This window comes from Mastomys coucha, unplaced genomic scaffold, assembly GCF_008632895.1.
Source record: "Mastomys coucha isolate ucsf_1 unplaced genomic scaffold, UCSF_Mcou_1 pScaffold14, whole genome shotgun sequence".
NCBI lineage: Eukaryota > Metazoa > Chordata > Mammalia > Rodentia > Muridae > Mastomys > Mastomys coucha.
In genome coordinates this window covers 100,376,841-100,388,252 of record NW_022196896.1, presented here as the reverse complement: position 1 = coordinate 100,388,252, position 11,412 = coordinate 100,376,841, and the positions used below count along the sequence as shown (strand labels likewise).

The following is an 11,412-nucleotide window of genomic DNA, read 5'->3' as shown; positions in this document are numbered from 1 at the left end:
TGTGTATGCGCGCGCGTGCACAAGCTCCAGGGATTCCCCACCCTAGCCCTCCCCCCCTTGTCTATTTCGCCAGAACTAGAATTAAAAGCATGAGTCACCATGCCTGCCTTTGTTTGTTTGTTTGCTTGTTTGTTTTTGTTTCTCAGACAAGGTTTCTCAGTCTTGCCTGTCCTAGAACTTATTCTGTAGACCAAGCTGGCCTCCAACTCAGCAATTCACCTGCTTCTGCTTCCTGAGTGCTGGGATTAAAGGTGTACACCAACACCCCGATTTTTTTTTTTCTTAGATGTATTTGTTTATGTTTTTTGTACGTGTATGTATGGGAACATTCATGCAGTACCACATAAGTTATGAGGCATCAAATCCCCTAGAACTGGAATTAAGGATAGTTGACAACCACCATGTGAGTACTGGGAGCCAAGCCTGGGTCCCCTGGCACTTTATTTAAGTCATGCCTCCAGCCCCATAGATGGCATTTGATATAGGTACTAGAGGTGCAGCTCAGGGCCTCAGAGTTCACAACAAGCACTTAGGGACTGAGCCATCTTCCCAGCCCTAGTTAATGGTTTTCTTGACTGTAAAATGAGATGGTAGATACAGACTTGAGTCTGTATATAGCCCGGGCTGATCTTAAATTCACTAAGTAGCTCAGGCTAGGCTCAAACTAGAAATGATCCTCCTGCCTCAGCTTTCCCAAGTGCTGAGTGTGTGTCACCATGCCCCACCGTTTGAAAACTTCTGTACACCAGAAGATGAAACAAGCTTCTGGGCATCCTAGAGCTACAGTGAGGACATAGGCACTGCCGGGCGTGGCACACGCCTTTGATCCCAGCACTTGGGAGGCAGAGGCAGGCAGATTTCTGAGTTCGAGGCCAGCCAGGGCTACTCAGAGAAACCCTGTCTCGAAAAACAAACAAAAAAAGGGCTGAAGAGATGGCTCAGCAGTTAAGAGCATTGACTGCTCTTCCAGAGGTTCTGAGTTCAATTCCCAGCAACCACATGGTGGCTCACAACCATCTGTAATGAGATCTGATGCCCTCTTCTGGGGTGTCTGAAGATAGCTACAGTGTACTTACATATAATAAATAAATCTTTAAAAAAAAAGAAAAGGAAAGGAAAGGAAAAAAGGACATAGGTGCCTCCTTGCTTTCTAGACCCACGGGGAGAAGCCAGAGGACAGTGCATGATGGGAGAAGCCAGGGGACAGTACATGAATGATGCCTTTTGAGGCAAAAGGCAGGAAGGGCTTGCCTTTAAACTTGCAATGAACCTCCTGCCTCTGCCTCTTAAGTACTTGAATTACAGGTGTAAGCCACCATGCCCAGCTCAAAATATGGTTTTATATAGACAACATGTGTTGGTATAAGCACACACCTGCAAAGGTGTGTGTGACAGAGGACAACCTTGGTGTTGGCCTTAACCTTTCGCCTTGTTGGAAACAGAGTCTCTTATTGTTCACTGCAGTGTACACCAAACTAGCAGGTTCTTTCACAGGGGTCCCATGTCAGATGTTTACATTACAATCCATATCAGCAAGGAAGTGGCAGTGAAAGCATTTTATGGCTGGGAGTCACCACAACATAAGGAACTGTGTTCAAGGAGTTAGGAAAGGTGAGAGCCATTGCTTTGAATGACAGAGAAACACTGAGCTTAGTTTGGTCTAGGGTTTCTATCCTGGGAGTGACACAAATTTCCCTGCTTCATAGTCCTGATCCAGTAATGTATCAGTGTCACCCCCCTAAGCTTGCAGAGCCCTCTCCTTTAGCCACCACATACTTTGGGCTCCCCGTTCTTCTCCATCCTAGCAATTGGTCTCCTGATAGGTCTTCTGCCTGCACTTTGCCATCTGTTCATCTTATTTTTCACTGTGCAGCCTAAAGAGCTTTTAAAAGTGAAGTCTGAGTCCTGACGTTGATGACAAAAGCCTTTCATCATTGTTTGGGGAACAAAGACAAGAGAAATAGAAGTTCAAATCATCCTCCAAATTTGAAGCTAGCCTGTGCTACATGAGACCCTCCCTCAAAAAAAAAGAAAGAGTAAAACAACAACAACAAACAAACACAATAAACCACCAAAAGCTGGAGAGATGGCTCCGTGGTTAAGAGCACAAACTGTTTTTGCAGAGGATCTGGGTTCAATTCCCAGTAGTTACACTGGGCAGCTCACAATCACACTCCAAACTCCAGGGGATCCGATGCCTCTAGCCTCCACAGGTGCCTGCACCTACATGCACACATGCACACACACTCATACAAATAATTAAAAGTCTTATTTTAAATAAAAAAAACAGGCATAATGGCACACAGCTTTAATCCCAGCACTTGGGAGGCAGAGGCAGGCAGATTTCTGAGTTCGAGACCAGCCTGGTCTACAGAGTGAGTTCCAGGATAGCCAGGGCTATACAGAGAAAGTCTGTCTCAAAAAAACAAGCAAACAGGGGGCTGGTGAGATGGCTCAGCGGGTAAGAGCACTGATTGCTCTTCTGAAGGTCCTGAGTTCGGATCCCAGCAACCACATGGTGGCTCACAACCACCCATAATGAGATCGGTTCCACCTTCTCTGGTGTGTCGGGAGACAGCTGCAGTAAATTACTCTGGAGCGAGTGGAGCCAGCAGGGCCAGCAAAGGTCCTGAGTTCAACAACAGCCACACACGATAGCTCACGGCCGTCTGTACAGCTACAGTGTACTCATACACATAAAATAAATAAAAAATAAATCTTTAAAAAAAGAAAAGAAAAACAAGCAAACAAACAAAAAAATAGATTTAGTAATGCATATTATAGACAGAAACAGGAGGATTACTGCAAGCTCAAGGCCAGCTTAGTCTACATAGCAAGTTCCTATTCAGCCAGGTCTACAAAGTGAGACCCTATCTCTAACAAAATTTTATATTCATTTATTTATTTTATGTATATAAGTACACTGTAGCTGTCTTTAGACCCACCAGAAGAAAGCATCAGATCCCATTACAGATGGTTGTGAGCCACCACAGGGTTGCTGGAATTGAACTCAGGACCTCTGGAAGAGCAGTCAGTGTTCTTAACTGCTAAGACATCTCTCTAGCCCCCTCTAACAATTTTTTAATTTAAGCTTTAAGAGATGGATACTTAGCCTCCATTGCTTCAGACACATTAGGTCCCTGAAGGCACGCCCAGCTTAGCCCGTCTCACCAGTGTGTGTCCCAGCTCCTGTGCTCACTCCCTGAGCCTCTTGCCTTTTGCACTTACTGCTTCTTCTTCAAGAAAAACTCACTTTGCTCCCATAATTGGGGTTCCTATAAACTTTGAGAAAGTGATCTCTGACTCATAATGACACACAAACATACACACACACACACACACACACACACACACACACACACAATGAGCAGTGTAATTGGACTTCTATAGGCTGCTCCCAGAGACATAGGACTCCTATGAAGGTGTTTGGTTCACCAAGAAATCCCCAGTACCCAGTCCTCTGTGGGGCACAGTCTGAGGTCACTACGTTTTCCAATAAAGTGGACCAGTCCTTGTCCTGCTGGGGGGAGGTACCCGACTCACCTCCTTCCTGCTGGGGTCCACACCCTCAGGGAGATCCTCCACAGGCTTGTTTACCAGCTGCTCCAAGGGGAAGATGGGCAGGGGCCCAGAACTGAAGCTGGTATTGGCAGTGAAAATGTCTACTTTCGGGCTCATAACCTCCTAGGAAAGAAGGCAACCCCAGGTTACTCCAGCAGCCGTGTGGCTATCCTGTGCTTCTGTGCTCTTTGTTCTATGGTTCTCTCCTTCCCGTCTTGCACACACAGAGACATAGAGACATAGAAACAGAGACAGACAGAGCCATACCCACTCAGAATGAACACATCTTCCTGAGTTGGATCCAAAAGCTAATGTGATAGCCTATAGTGCCCTGCATCTAACCTAAGTCAAGTGGGAAAAGTTGACTATTTGACCAATGACTAACTTCTCCATGGCTTCCCCCTGGAATGTGACATCTAATTTATCTACGACATTTGCAACCCTTTCTCTCATAGCTGTTGTAAAAGTGTCATCTATAAATTCATCACTCAGCCTCAGGCCAGCTTTTCTTTTTAAACACTGCACTGTCCACCAGAAAGAGCTAAGCGCCACAATGTAATCAGCCTGTGATTGGAGGATTACCCTCACATGCTTGAGAAGTTGCTCTCGGGTTCTGATTGTGTTTCTGAAGAGCTGGCCCTGTCTTGTTTCTTCTGTGGGCCTGTGACCTTCTCGAAGGACAGCTTGGAGTTCACAGCCTCATATCTACAAGCCCACATGCTAAACACATCTCTAATAAGTGACAGAGAGACTGAAGGAGTCACAAATCATTCTGCCTGGAGAAATGTTCTTAACGATGGTGCCTAAAGACGTCACTTTTTCCCCAAGGGCAAGTAGGCCATGGCTTAAGTTCATCATGCTTTTCATTTAAAGCACGCAGAACCTGGAGCTGAAGGAGATGGCTCAAAGGATAGATACTTGCTGTGTGAGCATTAGGGCCTGACGTGTGGACCCCTGTCACACACGCACAAGCCATGGTGAGTAGCAGTCCACCTGGAATAAATAGCACACTTCAGAAGCCAAGACAGGGATCCCAGAGGCAAGCCAGCCACTAGACCAGCTCAACTGGAAGGCCCTGGGTTTGCAAAATACCCTGCCTTGGTGAATAAAGTGGAGCCCAGTCAGGAAAGACACTGCACATCAGCCTCTGCCCTCCACACACGAGAGAACACACACAGTGGACAAGTAAATCCATGAATGTTCCTAGGAGCCAACTCAAAATGGAGCCTTGACATTTGCTTCGTTTCTGGTTTTGGTTTGTTTGTTTGTTTGTTTTTGTTTGTCTGTTTTAAGTCTCTGTATTTCTGCATAGTCCTCCTGCCTCTGCTTCCTCAGTTCTGCAATTATAATCACACACCACTATGCCAAGAAAAAAAAAAATATCTGCATTTTAATATGCTGCCTCATGGTTGGTTTAAAAAAAAAAATGGGGACTTCCATTTCACTATGAAATGGAGTTATATGCTACACAGCAAGGACTTCCACAAGAAAAGGGAGGCGTATAAGATGCTGAATATGTCAGCTCCCTCGGATAGGAGCACCTATCAGAGCCAGCCATGCCACCGTACTTACATCAGCAATCTGGCTCCAGTCCCCAGAGTTTCCCAGCTCTGCCTTAAGGTCATCATAGGATTTGGTGTTCTGCAAATAAAAGTATGTAACAGATCAGACCCGGTCAGCAGAGGAAATAAATGGCTGTTTTCTTTCGAGATTAGAAAGAGATTGATCTGGAACCAGGGCCCTGGGGGAGATAAGCAGGGAGCAGCTCAAGAGTAAGCAGATGAGCAAGGTAGTCCTAATGGTGATGGAGATCAGATGGAGAGAGTACAGCCAAAGCAGCTCACATCAGAAAGGGGCAGGGCAAGCTGATTATGCTGTCCTTGCTCAGCTGGATAGGGCAATAGAGTTATGTGCTTCTGTGATCCTTTGTGAGGCCTGTGCAAAGAGCCACAGGCATTGCTGACATACTTGCCTATCTGAATGGACTCGGAAACTTGGGGGATCGGGTACACTTAAGGGGAGCCCCAGCAGAGGACAGGGGAGGGGGGAGATAGTTTTAGGAGCCTCCTCGATACACAGCCCCAGAGCCTAACACCCAGAGTGACACATCAGAACTCCCTGCGTGAATTATGCTTCCTGAAGGGATGAATGAGGTAGAGAAGGAAGCAGAGACTTGAGGGGAGGGGAGGCGCACATCTGACCTGCTAAGCATTGGAATGACTGTGAGGCTCGGGGGATAAAGGATGCTTGCCTCCCAAGCATGAGGAGTAGGGTTCAGATCCCCAGCACTCACATGAAGCCCAGTAGGTACAGCAGCTTGCCTGTGTGTAACCGCAACCTCTTAGCTTCTCAGAAAGTGGAAACAGAGGACCCTCTCTGCCCTAACTCCTCTGCTCTGCCAATTTCACACATCCAGAGCCACAAGCCAGGGCCGGGAGCGGGAGGCAGGGAAATGGGTGCCCCTGGAGGCCTGATGCACTGTCCCCCAGTAAGGAACACATGGGTCACCCACTTTGCTTAGGGTTTAGAGCCAGGGAGAGTTTGTCTGTCCTTTAGAGCAGCAGTGTGCTGGTATTGACGACCCTCCAGGGTAGCCTTAACCAAGTTCCTAAGGAAGGACTATCCTCGACTACAATCCTCACACACATGTGCTGTCAAAGATAACCTACCGCTGCTGAGCACACCTACGCACAGTAAAGAACTGGGTCCTGAATTTTAATTCTGATCAATTTCCGACAGCTTTGCATAGCAAAAAACCAAAACCAAAAAACGGCACTAGAATTACCCCCTGCCTTCTGTGTATGTGAGGGGAAAGGGAATGCCAGGGCTTTGTTCATGCTCAGCAAGCATTGTGCCACTAAGCTACAGCCTTGGGTTCTGTTTGGCTGGTTGATTTTTTGTTTTGGGGTTTTTTTTGTGTGTGTTTTTGTTTTTGTTTTGGCTATGTTTTTTTGGCTGGCCTCCAACTTGAAACCCTTCTACCTCCGTTTTCAAGTTCTAGGAACACAGGCATGCCTCATCCACTGTGCCTACAAGCCTTAGGTATTTTGTTTTATTGGTGAGTTGTTAAAACAAGGTCTTATTCCAGAGATGGTGACATACACCTCTAATCCCAGCACTCTGGAGGCTGAGGCAGGAGGATCTCTGTGAGTTGGAGGCCAGCCTGATTTACAAAATGAGTTCCAGGACAGCCAGGGCTATGCAAAGAAACCCTGTGCGAAAAACAACAACAACAACAACAACAACAAAGACAGGATTTCAGCTAGCCCAGGCTGTCCCCAAACTTGCTTTGTAGCCAAGGATGGTCTTAAACTTCTTCTTCTCCTGCCTCTACATCCCAAAGGCTTATACCATCATACTTGACCACTATTTAAAAAAAAAAAAATCCTTTCCTCTCCTTCCCCATGGAGCTTACTGGTCTCACTGCAACCTTACTTCCTATTTTATGCTGGTAGGATCTGGACCAGGGCCTCCTTTTGTGATGTGCCATGAAACTACTTGGAGGAAGGGTGTACTGAGTCCTGAGGACTGGCTGGAGTAGCTACTCACACTCCATTTGAAGGGATCCCAAGCCATGAACCAGCCTGTGAAGGTGGGGGGCTCGTGTCCCTGCTTCACCACAATGATAGGGGTCTCGGGGTCTCGGTTCCCAGGGTGGGTCTTGAGGTATTCCTGTACAGTTGTAGCTGCAGCCTTCTTCTCTTCCTCGTTGGCGTGCTTCCCTATCCAGAAGAAGACCTGTGGAGAGCCCCACAGTCCCTCAGTCCTTCCTGCGAGGTGATCAGCTTGGGCATTCTCCATGCCTTCCTTCAGGTTCTGCCTTGGCTCATCCCTGATGCCCAGCTAGGAAGACCCGTCACTGCTCAGCTAATGACCTTGAGCAAGGCCTAATTTGGCCTTGACTTTACATCGGGAAATGAGGCTGGTCACATGCTGGCTCCTTAGACAGCTCGTGAATATGTGGTACTCCCCTGCCACAGAGCCCAAGATGCCTGGCAACGTTCCTGCTTCTATGGGAAATAAGTTGTGGGATGTCCCTCTGCTTCTCCCTCCTCCTTCATAAAAAAGAATGCCCCACCCCCTACCCTAAAGCTTCTGGGATCTCTTAATGGTAAGGAGCCAAGGTGAGGAAGGATAGTCCCCAGATCTCCTGTCCTACCTGGTCCCAGACATCCAATAGGAACACATCCTCCTCTTCCAGGTCATCCTGATTAAAGTCAAAGATCTCTGTGGCCAGAAAACGCCCTGTCTGGTTGGAGCACTCGAAGAGCCGAGGAGTGATGACTTGGTTTGCCTCCTGCAGCCTGGAGAATGGGCAGAGGGAGATGTTGGATGGAGACTTGAGAGACGCAAGCACTGAAGACTTAGAAGGTCTCTCACATAGAGTGGGGGGCAGGGAAGGAGATGCTGGGACTGTAGGTACCTCTTGGAGTTGGCGTAGGGTGCCTTCCCGCCCAGAGCCATCCAGAAGTTGGCTGGCTCCTGCCCCTCTACCACCACTTGTTTCTCTGTTCGAGAGATGGTATCAGCAACCATCTTGGCCATCTCCCGTTCATCCCCACTGCAGCCCTGGGAAACGAGAGGTCAATCATGCTAGGAAGAGCCTCCTTGGTGCCACCTACCATCTCACCCTTCTGCTACATTCAGTTGGACCTCCTGGGTCTGAGAGGGCCCTTTCTGATCAGGGCTCCAGGCTCACCATGAGGGACAGTTCTTTTTTTTTTTTTTTTTTTTTTTTTTTTTTTTTTTTTTTTTTTTTTTGCATTTTCGAGACAGGGTTTCTCTGGCTGTCCTAGAACTCACTCTGTAGACCAGGCTGGCCTCAAACTCAGAGATCCACCTGCCTCTGCCTCTGCCTCCCAAGTGCTGGGATTAAAGGTGTGCACCACCACCGCCCGGTCGAGGTACAGTTCTTGCTTTCGTCTATCCTTAACAGTCTAAAAACTAGCAGAGATGATGAGGGAATGCACAACCCTCAGAGTAAGAGAGGGACAGGAGACACAGGTAGGGAGCAAGTGGAGACAGGGGAGTACCTGCTGAGGAATACCTCACATGAAAGGAACAAGACAGGCTGTTTCTGACACAGTCTGAGAGACTCAGAGAGGCACAGAAAGACCAGAGCTATGCAAGGGAGAATGTCTTAGGCTTCCACAGTGGACCTGTGAGTGGGACCTGATCACCCAGAAGTCTTCCATCTTTGTCCTGGTCTGTTCTGTGACTGAGGGGTTCTTAGGGCCCATTGGAGATGGGAGGCCTGTGGCCCCTCACACACCTTCCCACACCACAGGTAGCAGCAGGATGGAGTCTTGAGTATGAAGACATCATTGGAGTTGAGGGAGGTGGCCCGGGCTGTAACCTCAAAAGCCTTGGTGTTATCAGCACTGGTCCCTCGGACCTGAAACAGCCTCGTAGAGGGCTCGGGCTCCAAGTTGTTCTTTCGGGAGGTGCCTCCCTGCGGGCCATAAGGGGAAGGCGGGAAGACAGGGACAAGTGTGAAGAAGACTCAATGACGTGACAAGCACCCAGGGCAGGGGAAGGGATGAAGAGCCTACCCAAAGACAGCTTGGATCTTGGCACTCAACTGCTCAAAGGTTTTCAGTGGCTCTCCACTACTTTGATATAAAGCCCAGGTACTCTGCTGGCCCTTAAAGGCCCATGAAATTCGAAATGAAGACACAAACTCTCTTTGTGTTCTCTTTTTCTTTCCTTCTTTAAATCCTCAGGGCAGCTGTGCCCCTGCACTGTGAGCCCCCATTTTACCTCCAGAGAGCTAGTTTCCCCCCTCAAATGTCTAGAGATTCTCTGAAGCCCTTCCCACCACGAGTCCTCTGCCTGTTCCCTGCTTACCACGTCCCTGCCTCCCACTGTTCAACTTCCATCTCTGGCATTTAACTGCACAGTGCTCTAAGCCAGGAAGTCACTCACCACTTAGGCAGAGCCATAGGACCATCCCTTCCCAACAAGTGATCTCCTGTCCTATCTCGCTTCACTTCCCAAGTCGCAAAAGACTATGCGTTTAGAAGGTTCACCACAAAGAGGTCATTGCTTTGAACAGCTGCACGAGCTGTCTAGTTCATTTCACTGGGAAGGTACGGCAAAGCTAGCCCCGTAAAACCCTCCTTTTTTTTTCATGTAGCAGAGATCAAGGAGAGTAAATAACATTTGTACACATTGAAGGTTCCTTCCCTATAACCCTAAAGCAAACATGCCGGTCTCTGTTATACATGACAAGGGACCTCTCCGATGAGGAACAAGCTTGGCCCAGACTCACGCCCACCATACAGCCCCTTCCCCATCTCCCAGATGCCATCTCTCAGTTCAGCGGCTGCACCTGATAAACCACCATGCGCCCCTTGAAGATAGACATGAGGTGAGGCGGCTCCTTGCCCATTGTGACCCGGATCTGCACCGGCTCATCGTTGTACTTCTGGTCCAGCATGACAGCTTGATAAGCCGAGGCTGCAATTTCATCCTGGCTGGCCTGGCTACCCTGGGAATAAGCAAGAAAGGAGAATGGGGTCCTGAGTTTGACCCTATCCCTCTGACTCCAAAATACTCCACCCCAATTTTAAATTTATTATACTTGTTTAAGAATGTGTATGTGTGTGTTTACATGTATGGGCATGAGTCAGGCAGTAGCACATGCCTTTAATCTCAGCACTCAGGAGACAAAAGCAGGCATATTTCTGTTGAGTTTGTGGCCAGCCTTGTCTACAGAGAGAGACTACATGCACAGCCATGATGATGCAAGTGGAGAGGTCAAAGCTTTCTGCAGCCATGTTCTCCCCCCTCTGCACCTCCCCCCACCACGTGGGTTCCGGGGATGGGGTTCACATCAGAATTGGCAGCAAGTGCTTTTACCCGCCGAACCATCTCTCTGTCTACCCATTTTTTGAAAATGTTTTTCCTTTTGAGATGGGGTCAGTAAGTGTATCCCTACATGTCCTGGCCCTTGCTATATAGAACAGTCTAGCATGGAATTCACAGAGATCAACCTGCCTCTACCTCCCGAGTGTTGGGAGCATGTGTCCATCTACACTAGGCCTTGCCCAATTGTTATAATTTTTTTAGACTGGTTCTTACATATCCTAGGCTGGCCTGGAATATTCTATGTAGCCTAGGCTGACCTTGAACTTCTGATCCTCCTGTTCCACCACCTGAGTGCTAGGATTAGAGGCGTTTGCTACCACACCAGGTTAGATGCAAGACTGGGGACTGAACCCAGGGCTTTGTGTATGTTAGGCAAGCACTCCACAACTGAGCTACATCCCAGCCATCCCCAAATCTGGCCTGGCTAGTTCCATAATATACCCATCCCTTCAAGCCTATACTGAACACATCTAAAACCTAACCCCAACAGACTGTGATTTGGACCCTAGCCCCAATTCTAATCCTTCCCCAGCCCAGCCCTGGCTCACCCCAAATGTAGGCCTGACCCCAAACATACTATATTCTTCCTGCTCCATCCTCAGAAAAATACCACATAAACTCACTCCCTGCACTCATGAGTCTGACACAGAGTTGCCACATAGAGCAGGCAACAGGAATCAGAAAAGAGACTCAGAACCAAAAGGAAAGAGCTGTAAATGGGGAAATCCGAAGGGAACAATCTCAGAGACAAAGCCAACCCTAGATGGGGAAAGCTGGAGGGAGTTTCCCACCTTCAGCGGTATTCAGCCCATGGGTAATGACAGGAGTGGGGAAGAGCTGAGCAGATGTGCTGCAGGTGGGGTGGGGAGAACTGAGCAGATGTGCTGCAGGTGGGATGGGAAAAGCTGAGCTCATGTGCTGCAGGTGGGGTGGGGAGAACTGAGCAGATGTGCTGCAGGTGGGGTGGGAAAAGCTGAGCTG

At 48.3% G+C, this 11,412-nt stretch overlaps 1 protein-coding gene across 2 annotated transcripts in view; it reads right to left on the bottom strand.

Moving 5' to 3' along the window:
- Vil1 (villin 1) overlaps positions 1 to 11,412 on the bottom strand; it is a 29,581-nt gene that overhangs the window by 3,211 nt on the left and 14,958 nt on the right. For both annotated transcript variants that reach the window (XM_031367961.1, XM_031367962.1), the window contains 7 exons: positions 9,893 to 10,051; positions 8,834 to 9,013; positions 7,985 to 8,130; positions 7,721 to 7,865; positions 7,111 to 7,299; positions 5,134 to 5,202; positions 3,544 to 3,684 (listed from right to left, as the gene is read on the bottom strand). In XM_031367961.1, coding sequence (XP_031223821.1) covers positions 3,544 to 3,684; positions 5,134 to 5,202; positions 7,111 to 7,299; positions 7,721 to 7,865; positions 7,985 to 8,130; positions 8,834 to 9,013; positions 9,893 to 10,051 — 1,029 coding nt within the window. The remainder of the gene's footprint in view (positions 1 to 3,543; positions 3,685 to 5,133; positions 5,203 to 7,110; positions 7,300 to 7,720; positions 7,866 to 7,984; positions 8,131 to 8,833; positions 9,014 to 9,892; positions 10,052 to 11,412) is intronic.